Source organism: Mugil cephalus, chromosome 4, assembly GCF_022458985.1.
Source record: "Mugil cephalus isolate CIBA_MC_2020 chromosome 4, CIBA_Mcephalus_1.1, whole genome shotgun sequence".
Taxonomy (NCBI): domain Eukaryota; kingdom Metazoa; phylum Chordata; class Actinopteri; order Mugiliformes; family Mugilidae; genus Mugil; species Mugil cephalus.
In genome coordinates, this window is record NC_061773.1 from 5,838,822 (window position 1) to 5,851,476 (window position 12,655).

Consider the following 12,655-nt stretch of genomic DNA (forward strand, 5'->3'; position numbering starts at 1 on the left):
GTTATTGTTTTTACAATTAAGTCCAATATAGGTATGAGCAATGGTCTGTCCATGGCATTTGTTTTTCTTCTTGCCAAGGGATTTAGGGCGCATTGGTCCTGTTTGCTGTATGTAAGTTTGGAAAGACATCCAAAAAGAGTTATGCGCAGGGTGTTGGATCATGAAAGGATGTGACAATGAAAAACTGTAGAAAAGATCTGGACACCTGCAGAAGCTCCCATTCAGACTTTTATTGTCATGACGTGTTGGACCAGCAGCCTGTTAGCTGTACATTCAAATACAGTGACACATTCAAATGAACAAGACTGAGTCATTGAAATGTGTCCTCAGCAGACTGGCATCTCTGTCCAGCAGATGGAGCTGGTTTGAAATGCTGCTGCTGCTGCTGCTGCTGCTCTTTGCTTTGTGTGACATTGTTCTTCCATCAAAGCAAATGCAGAGGACGGATTGATGATCAAATGAGAGAAATGTACCTGGACACTTTTAAAGAAGCTGCTGGATCATCGCTGAAGGGGTTAGTCAGCTGATTCCTCGAAGGGAGAGAAGTGAGAATTCATTTATGCAGTTAAAGCATTTGAACTGAGAAGAAGAATATATATAGATAGATATAGATATATTTTTTTAATATAAGTATAGGAGAAGCACGGTGGTCTGTTGTTAAGTTTGTTGTGTGTTTAGTATTAAATGCTAATGAGGAATTTCTCTGTTGCACTGTTCCTGGAGAGCTTTCACAGCTTTCTCAAACTTGTAAAAGTGATTGTTAGCACTGTCGACAAAAGGTCATGGAATTACTGAAAACATTAGAAGTTGTCATTTATAGCTTTTTTTCCTTTTTTTTTAACATTCACACATTCCTTGGGACTGCGTCCATAAGTTGAAAAGATATTTTGGTCTGCACCAGTCTGCTGAACAGATGAATGAGCAGACGGACTGGACTGAAGCTACAGTAAATCCCACTGGTAAAGCAAACAACACGTATTAACAAGACAAACAGCCTAATTAGTATTATACATATAGGGATAAGGATTTTTATTCAGGCAGTTTAAAATGAAGGTTTTTCCTCAAAGGGCTTTGCAGTGTTATGATAAAATCTGAATCTAATCGCAAGTGTAACTATGCCACTGAAATGCCTTAAGGTTTGCCAGTTGTTTCAGAGAGGATCATATGCATATTTATTCATGTAAATCTGATTAGAAATTTAATAAAGATAACATAGTGATGTTAAAAAGGTGGAGCACAATCTTTCACAGTTTAATTTTAGAATAAATTAAATCACATTTACGTAGAATGAATGAAATCACTCATGTAATCCTATAAAACGGCAAAGAAATAATAATGATCAAAAAATAATAATAATTAAAACACAAACATAGAAAGTGTCCAAATGAGGTCATAATGAGACAACACCCCTCCTCCCCCCTCCTCCCTCTGCCTCTAATTGGTCAGCCCTGACAGGATTACGGAGTTTCCTCAATTGAACACAGTGTGGAGTCAAACGCCCTGACATCCTGAGGTGAAACCAGGGGACATAACTACACTGTCTTTTTTTTTCTACAACTGCACCTGAACCGTGAGTCGATCCGATGTTTGGACCCAGTCGAGGGGTCTGCTCGGTGATCGCAGGATTAAATGTTCTCCTCGCTGCTGCCTCTGCTCGTCCCGGAGCCTGCATCAACACTAATGTGGTTTCTTAACACACCCGCGTTTCACTGAGGCAGCCCTAGAGTCTTCACGATGACTCGCATTTTCTGGGATACGATTTTCCTCATAAGCGGTGAGTTGCTAATTTCGCAGGAGATTTGTGTTAAATTTGTAGTTTCAGTAATAATTTATGTAATTAATTAAAAAGAAAAACTGAATCTGAGATTGGCCCGTATTGTCTCTATTAGTTAACAGCAGTTCAGATAAGACAACCCAATGCAGTGCTCATGTTGAGAACGAGTTGTGTGGTTGCTTGGAGGTCTGTGTGTTTGTCCTTTATGGTGTCACTTAGATTTAATGTTCACTGAGTTATTTCACATGTTTAAACTTAATTTGCTGTGCTATTTAGATGCCGTGTTAAATATATAATTAAAACAAAACAAACATCCTTTCTCCCCTTCCTTCCTTTTCATAATCTGGATTCAGTCTCTTGAGATTGCCAAGTCTTCATCTGGCCCGGTGTATTTAAAGTCCTTTGTTCTCATCCATTTAGTGGGTGCTTGACCCTATTGCTATTGTTGGGTACCAGTTACTCAATGAGGCAGCAATATCACATTGAAGACCAGGTCAGGTGATCGTGGCTGTGCATGGGCAGATTGACTAACCCTTAGGTTGTTCATAATAATAGCAGGTTATGTGACACCTGGTTTTCCTTTCTTATATTCCTATAGGTACTTTTAGTATGTCTGTGGTACTCAAAGGTGAGTTTACAGTGAACCTTTTTAATTTTTTTTTTGTGCGTTATTGTATTTCCACAGGAATTTAATTGTTATTCCCTCATTTATTTCCACATCAGGATTGTGTTGTGTATTAACAACTATGTGTTCCTCTCTCTGCAGGTTCTCTCTTCACATTTGGAGCAGGGCCAAGCAGTTCAGCTACTATTGAAGCCAGCATGGCTATCGATACAAACTCCACTGCTGCTCCAAACACCACCAGCGGTGGCTCTGTGGCAGCCAGCAACATGAGCACAACCGCCGCGATGATTGAAACGACATCAAACATCCCCACAGAGAAAAGTGAGTCGCGTAGCTGTATGTGATGATGACAGGAAATCAAGAAAATGACTGCGTGCATTTTAGGTGTTGCTGCCCATCTAACACTCCTGCAGGGGTTTATTGTGTGTGGAATTTCACACCCTGACTGTATCTTTTTTTTTTTTTTTAACAGGTCCCCTCATTACATTTGGAGCAGGGCAGACGAATACAACAGTTATTGATGCCACCATTTCCATCAATACAACCTCCACTGCCGCTGCAGACAACTCAACGGGCAGCTCCCCGGCAACTAGCAGCAGGAGCACCACAACCAAAAGCCCCGTTACAACTACTTCTACCAACAAGCGCCCTGTTAAAAGTACGTTTATTGTTGAAAGCTGCAGCTTGAGATCATTGTCAGGCCCCCAACAAATAACTCTGCGTATTTCCCATAAAATGTGCCAGTTGTCCTCATGGCAGCTCCTGATCCACTCTCACTGCAGCGCTGCTTACACAGCAGGAGTTCCCAACACTGTAGTGCTTCTCATTGAGCTGCAGTGCATCAACATCATGCAGACAGTATGGCGCACACTGATAATTGATCCTCTTAGCATGAGTGAGGGCAGCAACCGGAGCAAATGAGAGATTGTTAGCTGCACATATGAGCTGTGCGTCGGGGCGTTTTCACAAAGGCCGCACCTACATTGTTGAAGTATTATCTGAAAACCATCTCGCTCGCCTCTGTCCCAGTGTTTCTCTCGTCTGGCTGCCAAAATCACATGGAAAGAGAGAGGGGCTGGTAGGCAGATGCCTTAGGGACAACAGAGGGCTTTCACAGAGTCTGAAAGAAGGAGACAATGCACGTAGGCTGCAATCCAAAAGCCCATTTACCGTTGGAATGGAGTGTGTGACGAAGGCTGTGATTCAGATATCTCGTCTGGATGTTCATCCTCCTTCTCACCACGAATGCCACACTGCAGCATCTGTTTCGGCTGCTTGTGCAACACTACCTTCTGTTTGAGCAACTAATGTAGGAATTTGTCTGACTGTACAGCTTACGTACAGCGCACACGTTGTTTTTGTCTGGGTGCTCATTTAGTCAGATATTTTCGTGTTGTTTTGTTTGTCAGAGTGAAAACCGAGATATCCGCCTGGGGGGGAAACAAATGTTACACTGAAGGGTTTAGTTTCTTCTTAAGAACTTTAGTTCCTTGAGGGTTGTACTCTCTCTTTCTCTCTCCTCAGTCCTAATGCTAACTGATGGATGGAGCTTTTTGTGCACAGCGTCTCACTGGGAGTTTTCTTTGACTTTTCTTGACTCTAATTGTCCCTCCAAGGTGTACTGGGATATGTAAGCCACCATAAATCCACACGCACCTGGGAACAAAAGGCTTCAGTCTTCCGTCAGTGGCGTGGGTGTCAGCTTTAGGATTTAGTTCATGCTGTTGTTTCAGGACTCTAAGCTTAGGCTATTTTTGGATATTTGATATTCCCCTGTGTCATGTTCTATATTCTGCATACTATTGACCACATAATCCTAAGTTGGTCTTCCCTCTTAACAGAATTTGTGGCAGCGGCAGTTCGGTCTCATTTTGACGACTGTCCAGACTCTCACCGACACTTCTGTTTCCACGGCACATGTCGCTTCCTGATACTGGAGGAGACACCTGCATGTGTGTAAGTCAGCAGCTTTGTGAAAAGATGACTCTTTTACCAGTATAACTTCAGGACTTACGAATTACTTTGATAATTTTGGTATTTTTACACCAAGCGGTTCAGAAGTCTGTTAATGCACATTATGTTGGAAATATAGTGCTGAGCCTTTAATCTAGGTGAGCTGATAAAAAAAAAAAAAAAGACCAAATGATCTACAGAAAGTACCTTTCACATCCAAGTATGTTTTATGAGCTATGACTTTATGTTTTTGTGTTTCCATTAGCTACAGCCCTGAATGTCTTTAGGCCGCACACCATTTCGGAGAAGTTGTTAAATTATCCTCATTAATTTTATGGCTCCAGGTCCTCGTTACCAAAAGATGAATCTAAATAAAGACATTATTCAAATGTTAAATTAGTAGCCTGTTCATCAAGACATTAGTAGCTCAGGTTCATTTGCATTTCTGTTTATCGGAGTGATTTTGTTACCTTTTGTTTATACACCGATCAGCCACAACATTAAAACCACTGACAGTAGAAGTGAATAATACTGACAATCTTATAACAATCCTTTTTTCTGCTGGGAAACTTTTGGACTTGGCATTCATTTGGATGTTACTTAGACATGCACCATCCACTCATTGATGGCAGCAGCCATCCCCAGCAGGATGCAGCCTGACACACACGCACATACACACACACACACTCTGTGACCAGACACCACAGGACACCCTCAGAAGACCCACATCCATTCTCCGATGAATCACAACTGGTTTGGAGGCACAAGAGAGACGCACACAATATTAGGAAGGCGGTCATAATGTAATGGCTGATCTGTGTATACTTTAATTCTATTGCTGCACTCTCAGGTCATCAGCTACCGTGTTTCATTTGGATTTTCTGTCTATGCTGCAGGTGCCACCCAGGCTTTGTTGGGATGAGGTGTGAGCATGCGGACCTGCTCGCTGTGGTAGCAACCAACCACAGGCAGCAGACCGTTGCCACGGTGTTGGTGTTATGTGTGATTGGGTGTGTTCTCATCATGGTGTTGTGCACGCTCTTACAGTAAGTTACTACCTCTTAAAAGATTCATTAGATTCACACCTGATAAGCAAACTGAAGTCGATGCCATGATCACGTCTAAGCAGTTTATACGCTGCCTTTCTCCTTCAAGCTGCTGGTGGAGGCAGGACTGTCGCAGGAGAAGCCACGCACATCACTACATGGCGGAAAAGCAGCGGGCGCCCTGCTATCCATCTGAGAGCGGTACTTGTCTTTGCTTCCTTATTGTACAAAAAGTGTATTTTAAGGTCAGATTTGCGTTTACGTTCCGGCTGCAGGGGATGCATTAACTATGCACATCAGGAGCAGTGAAGAATTGGCTGTGACGACACAGCTATTCATTTGCAGAGGAAGGATGTGTGATATACGGACATAGATGGCGTCGCTACATCTTTGTTTAGCCTTTGTTTAGTTGTTTCTGGTTTCTGGATGAAAGGGATTTATGTTCGACCCACTGGACACAGCGATTTTGCGTAGGAAGTCTTTGTCGGGGAATATTTCAAGCTGCATTTTAGCCCATGGTTGGCATTCCAAGTAGTAGTATTTATGGTAACACTTGTGAGTAGCTAAATTTATGAGATTTAAGTATTATTGAGCTGACAGTGCATTTAACTTATTGATTTATTATTTGCCTTTCAGTGGTTTGAGAAGACTCCTTGCTTGAACATGAGCTGTTTTCATCATGCCGTGTTTAGTTTTCCTCTTCTGTCTGGCATCCAAAGTGGCACCATCGGCCATAGGTGAGGAGGTATTATCTTCAATGAGACTGAGGTAGGCCTTCTTTTTTGTGGGACGTTAATTGGTCCATGATGTTTTGTTTTTCCCGCTCGCTGACTCGGAGTTTTGGACTGCTACGATCTATGGACGTGTTTACTTCCGCTCTTTGATTCTGTGAGACTGCGCTCTGACGCTGCAACTGAGAATGAAGCTGCCGCCAAATCCTGCGTGGGAAGGTGCTCCCGGTGTCCTGACTGCTGTTTATGGCCGGTCTAAAGCGGAAATGCTCTACGAGGCCACTAATCATCCTGCTTGGATGCTGCATAGGAAAGGCATTTATCCCAGGCCGCGGGAGGACAGCTATTCATTTACTCAAGTCATAAGTCCCCAATTCCTACTTTTGTCTTTTAATATCTCTGCACACTTTTCATCGGAACTTTACAAGCACTATGGAGATTTTTAATCATTTAAGGTGGGTGAAACTGATGCTTTAAAAAACTTTTTTTAGTGTCTGTTTTTAAAGAAGGAACTCACTTCACCCGACAGGAGTAGGAATTGTTAACTGGACTGACATTGCGCATTGATTTCCTGGACTTCAATCAACAATTACACACACAGACTGAAAGTTGTTCCAGTATTATTTTGGAAATGAGTCTTGATGAGTGTTGCTACTGAAGCTTAATTATTTGTCAGTTTTATTTTTTATTCCTGAGCTGTACTTGAACACATTCATGAATTGGAGTTTTTTTATTATTATTATTATTATTTATCTGCAAGCTATAACTGTACCAACACGTGCACATATGGGTGGCAATATCACCCTATTCTACTTTTGTAAATCTGCAAGCTAGCTTACTGTTGTTTAAAAAAAAAAAAAAAACCTGCACAATGTAGTCACCTGAAAACGCGTCCTCCCTCGAGAGATGCCAGAGTTGTTTCTAATGAGCACTGATGGGAAGAGGTATCGTGCACGTCAACCTAAGCATGCATGCACCTAAACACAGCTTGTATTTTTAAAGCAACAGCACAGACTTGAAAGGTGGTGTGTTATAGCCTTGCCTCGGATTTAATTTCATTTAGAGAAAATCATGAGTTACCATCCCAGTCATTTTTAAAAGTACCACAAAAGTAGTGAATACATTTATATAATTTAATGGTGACGGAATTTAAAATAATCAGGAACTGACATTGATATAAAACGTGTATATGTGCTTTGTGTGGGGAAATTAAAAAAAAAAAAAAGATTCTGGTGGTGTTTATATGCCAAAACTCTGAGGCAATGATACTCTTGTCTTTGTTTACAGCACCTGTTAATATTTGCATTGCAGATTATATGTGTCTGTGACGCCGTTCCATGTGTAAATATAAAAACCTGAGAAATGTTCATTGTGTGCATGGAGTGTCGACCTCCCGAAAAGATGCATCATCCTTTTACTTTATGTTGTCACTGTTGGAAAGCCTCTATTATCTCCATTCGTTTTCCACTGAAGAATTAAATATGCAAGTGTGTGTCTGTGTGTGTGTGTGTGTGTTTTTCCTCGACATGTGCTCGATAACTGCTGCTCCATGTCGCGATCATGTCATTGGATCCATCGCGTGACCCTTTTTTTCACTCCTGAAGCTCTTTCCTCCGTCTTCAAATACCCTGATTTCCTGATGCTCGTCTTTTTATTTTTCTCCTTCGCCGAATATGTCAAGACACAGAAATACCAGCGTGTATCCCTGAACCCCAGGCACAGTAGAACAAAGAGCCAAACTCTTGAGTGCTTTTATAGCTGAAGGAAATGTTTTGGCCCTCTTTTGTATTCACTTTGTTTATTTGTTGTTTATGCTTTTCATTTAATAGAATCTATACCTATTCATGTTAAAGCATTTGTTCCTGCTATAGCAAGCTGCTTTTGTTTCATTCGGGATTCCACGTCACTGCGTTGACGTCTTCCCTCATGTCATGCTCCATCTTTTCTGCTCGTCCCTTTCGCTCTATGCACGAGAGGCTTCGTTTTGTTTTGCAATCCCATTATGTCTGCAATTGGATTGCTGCGGAGCCCTTTAGAGCCGTCTGGCTGAGCTACTAAACCAGCTTTGAATTAAGCAGCTCTTCAGGATGCTTCCCCAAAGATGCACAATCCCTGTTAGCACACAAACTAAAAAAAAAATGTTGAAAACAAGGCAAAAAAAGGAGGAAAATTAAATTAAATGCAAATTAAAAACGTTCTACACAGTCCATGAACACCATGGGGAAGGTAGTTTTGTGAGCATCAGGAAATTCTCTGTAACCCTTTATCTTTATCTGATTTGGACGAATGTCAATCCCTATACCCCGTAAGAGTCTATGGAGCTCAGCTTTGAATTGAAATGCCACTCTGGTCTTTTTTTTTCCCCCTCTGCTTCCACTTCAGGGCCTTTTTGATCCCCAGCCCAACATTACCAGTATCTGCCTCTGACCAGATGGTTTGAAATAAGAGTACTTACAAAGGTAATAGGGTTAAGCAACCCTGCCTTGTTCTCCTCAGTGCTGAGCCCTGAAACAAATCATTAGGAATACTCAAAGCTTAGTAGCTCCAGTTAAAGTGTTTGTTCAACCAAATCACCTAAAGAAGAGCAGTAAGTCTATAGATGTAGCTCACGCTGAGATCACCAAATAACAAGGTGCAAGCAGCTTTCGAGTCATTTTAATTTATAAATGGATGAACAATGCTTAAATGTGGAGTGAGATACTCATTAATTGCTCCCATCTTCATCTGTGCCACATTCCCTTCAACTCTGTTTAATTAAACAGATACACATTGTACGAATGAAGTTTGTGGGTTCAAATCCGACTGAGGCCTTTCTGGGTGGAGTTCGCATGTTAGCCCTGCGACAGGCTGCGATAGACCTGTCCAGGTGTACCCTGCCTCTCACCCGATGACAGCTGGGATAGGCTCCAGTCCCCGCCCCCCACAACCTCCTAGAGGACAAGCAGTTATAGACGAGGATGTTTTAACCCTTTAACAATTCACCAAAACATCAGAAAATATATTCTAAGTTACTCCAGTTTTGTGGTTGTACACCTCTGCCAATCAGTCAGATTTCAGGTTACATCCATGTGATAGTTAAATTAATCTAGAAATCTATAAATAATTTATACATTTTGTGTGGATTCAAGTCATAATCAAGTCAGCTTTGACATCTTTGTGTCTTATGGATGGTTAAAAGTCCATTTCAGAGTAGTGAGAGTATTTATTTTATTCTCATATCTCCTCTACTTTGGTTTCAGATCACAGTGTTGAATTAATAAATGTATTTATTTAGGCTACAATATTCAGGCTTTATTAATACACATGTCTAAAAGGAATATTGCATCTTTTATGTGAGCGATAAAGTGGCTGAGCATGGCTTTAATATACATATCAGTTCCTTAACTGAACTGTCATTAGCCTGAGTAGATTTGCACTTGAGCCCATAACTGCAAGCATTAGTCCATCTGCTGCAGAAGCCGTGATGGTAGCCCCTCCAGTGAGCTGAGTCGATGCTCTTCAGGAACGTCTGTTTGGTTATGTTTGTTGTGTCTGTCTAAAAGGAACCCGTGAATGCCCATGGAGCGGGAAGCGAGGTAATCATTCACATAATGGTCTCCAACATGAGCCACAACGTCAGATGGTGTACCACATTTCTGCAGAGCCTGTTTAAAGATGGCTGGACTGGGCTTTGCTACACCAGCTTCCTCTGATGTTATTAAAAAGCTGAAGTGTGATAGTAGCCCACAAGCACGTAGAATAGCTTCAAGACGGCTGTCAAAGTTGGATACCACGCCCAGCTTCAGTCCAAGAGAAGAACAGCTCTCCAAGGCCTTCACCGAGTCTGGAAATACCTGGAGTAAGGAGACATGACACAGTTAGCCACAACTGTAAACAGTGGTAAAAAGAGCAAATATTAAATGGCTTTAAAGAGCAACTCATTCAGATCCATTATGTGGTCTTTTCTCCTATATTAGTAAACAAGGCTGTCTTTGTGAGGTCTTCATTTAAAATTAAACTAGACAATATTTTTTGATGTCAAATCCAAATTATGAAATGTTTTATAAATCTGAAATTTGTTTTATGTATGAATGTGTCTGTGTCTATTTACCTCCCAGTTTTCTGCATTGCAGAAGTTATGGTAAAGATTCTTAGCCGCTGTATTTAGCAGAGCTGGTTCCTGAACCCCGCACTGAGAGAAGGTGTCCCGTACCACCCCCTTCCACCACGACTGTCCATTCAGACCCTGAGCGACGCCATAGTTTGGGTACCTCCTGGAATAATGTCGGTAGGCCTGCAGGAAAGCAGCATTGACCTCTGCAGGACTGAGGCTAAGGCCCATTTGCGTGGCCTCCTTACAGTACTGCTCTCCCACAGATGCTCGTACCTTCAGCAGGGTGTCCTTCACATCCCACAGCACCCAGCGCAGAGGAGTTCGCATCACACCTGCAAGAGAAACCACAGACATGAGACAACTGGAAAGCTGAGCAATACCTGAGGAAAATGCTCTCTAAAGGATTACCTTATCTAACCATCATGGAGATCCAGACAATAACCTCAACACAAACTACAGGGTGGAAACCGATATATGTCACATATAGAGAAAACAATTTGGCTTGATTTCCAAAACTTTTTGCAATAAAATGACAGGTTCAACTCATATTTTTTTTGATTCTCTAGTGCAGTTAGGTCACATTTCCTGTGATTCCCCCATTGACCTGTGGAGTCTCTCAAGGATCCATCCTGGGTCCTGTTCATTTGCTATTGTATTTGTTGCCCCTTGGTGATGTTTTTCAAATACATTTTTTTTCATTGTTTTTACTTGCCACTAAGGTCGACGTTTAAACAACATTTAATCATGGATGATTGCTCATTTTTTTAAACTTAATAAATCCAAGACAGAAATTACCCTGTCTGGAGGAAACATAGCCTGATGTGCTGATATCCAACATTCAGTCCTGTGATGGGAATCTTGGTGTAATTTTTGACAGTCATTTTAAATTTGATGAGCAGATACGTTCTGTTGTAAAAGCCAGATCTGTCTTTTAACCATGACCACGTCCTACTTTTCCAAGACTGGCCTGGAAAAGGTTATTCGTGCATTTGTTACATCTAGATTACATTATTGCAACTCCCTGTACATTAGCTTGGATCAGTCCTCTCTCAATCACCTTGAGCTCATTCAGGACGCTGCCACTTGACTTCTCTCCAGCAAGAAAAAGTGCGACCACATCACGCAAGTTTTAGCTTCCATTCATTGACTCCCAGTCCGCTTTCGTACTGATTTTGAACTTCTCTTAATTGTTGTTACCGTCCCCAATGGTCTTGCCCCTCTGTATCTACCTAAGCTCCTGTGCCGAGCCTTAAGGTCCTCGGGACAGCTGCTGCTGGAGGTTCCCAAAACTAGACTTAAGTCTAGAGGTGACAGGGGTAATTTTATTGTTTTTATTTATTGTTCTGATTGTAATCTATCTTTTTTACTCCTCTTCGTATATATCCCGTGCCCTCTGATGTACAGCACCTTGATTGACTGTTGTCGTCTTAAAGGTGCTTTATAAATAAAGCTTGAGTTGACTTAAGTTGATAGCCTAGTTAACATAAGCCACTCAAACCCTGGACTAACACAACAACATGGACAGCAGCCATTACACCTGTACTGTCCTTGTACAATGAGCAGGGAACCCGAACCCTTGCAGCCAAGGTTACACGCAATTTAAAATGGCCATTAATAAATTAATAACACTCGTGATGACCGTAACTCCATGGTGTCTCCTAATTGCAAGCAGTCGTCTTGGTAAATAGTTCTGAGCAACGTTATATTAGCATACCTAGCTACGTAAGACGTCCTTGTACACTGTCACACCATCAGCTGACAGTGCCTTAATTTTTCCTTTTGCACACGACGCAGTGTTACAGAGCCACAAAGACAAAGACGTCGACTTATAAACGATGTTACGTTACCAAAGTGTCAACAGTCACAGTGTACAAGGGTCTTCCTCTTCTTCTTCGTCTTCGATATTGTTCGCGGGAGCAAACTACAACAGTGCATAACCGCCACCCTGTGGTTTGAGACGATAACTGCAGTGTCTGACAATCTAATACTGTATCTCAAAACACACATATACAAGCACACACACACACACGCCTATATAAATCTCAAATTCTGTTTCTTTTAAAAACTCCATCACATATCTGGTGATCTGATCCGCAGATGAACTCATCAACATTCTCTTAAAACTAAACACTTCTTCCCTCTCTATTTTCCTTTTTAGTTTTCTTCTGTATTTTTCATACTTTTTACATTTCATGATTAGATCTACATGTTCTATAGTTTCTCCTCCTCTGCCACTGTCACATTTTCCATCTTGATGTTTTCCAATAAGATTTAATGTCATATTTAATCCACTGTGTCCTATTCTCATCCTGGTAAAAATAGTCTCTTCCCTCCTGTTTCTACTTCCTTTTCTTATATGTCCAACCAACAGAGTAATTGAAAACAAATGTCTCCCTGTGCTTCCATTATCCCACTGGATCCAAAGGGCATGTG

General features: G+C 41.5%; 2 protein-coding genes across 5 annotated transcripts; one reads left to right on the plus strand and one right to left on the minus strand.

Moving 5' to 3' along the window:
* Positions 1-1,474: 1,474 nt before the first annotated feature.
* tgfa (transforming growth factor, alpha) lies at positions 1,475-7,621 on the plus strand. Of its 2 annotated transcripts, XM_047584114.1 has the most exons (8): positions 1,475-1,774; positions 2,373-2,402; positions 2,541-2,720; positions 2,872-3,057; positions 4,241-4,355; positions 5,249-5,398; positions 5,508-5,599; positions 6,035-7,621. In XM_047584114.1, the coding sequence occupies exons 1-8, from the start codon at positions 1,735-1,737 to the stop codon at positions 6,040-6,042; spliced, it is 801 nt and encodes a 266-aa protein (XP_047440070.1). In that variant the 5' UTR covers positions 1,475-1,734; the 3' UTR covers positions 6,043-7,621. The 2 variants fall into 2 exon arrangements, with proteins under 2 accessions (XP_047440070.1, XP_047440071.1); XM_047584115.1 differs by lacking the exon at positions 2,373-2,402.
* Positions 7,622-9,311: 1,690 nt separating this feature from the next.
* On the minus strand, positions 9,312-12,154 carry hdhd3 (haloacid dehalogenase-like hydrolase domain containing 3). 3 transcript variants are annotated; one of them, XM_047584117.1, is made up of 3 exons: positions 12,070-12,154; positions 10,220-10,554; positions 9,312-9,962 (listed from the first exon to the last, which is right to left on the minus strand). In XM_047584117.1, exons 2-3 carry the CDS (start codon positions 10,547-10,549, stop codon positions 9,567-9,569), a joined length of 726 nt encoding a protein of 241 aa, XP_047440073.1. In that variant the 5' UTR covers positions 10,550-10,554; positions 12,070-12,154; the 3' UTR covers positions 9,312-9,566. The 3 variants fall into 3 exon arrangements, with proteins under 3 accessions (XP_047440073.1, XP_047440072.1, XP_047440074.1); XM_047584116.1 differs by having other exon boundaries at positions 11,937-12,122; XM_047584118.1 differs by lacking the exon at positions 12,070-12,154 and adding an exon at positions 11,280-11,887.
* Positions 12,155-12,655: the final 501 nt, after the last annotated feature.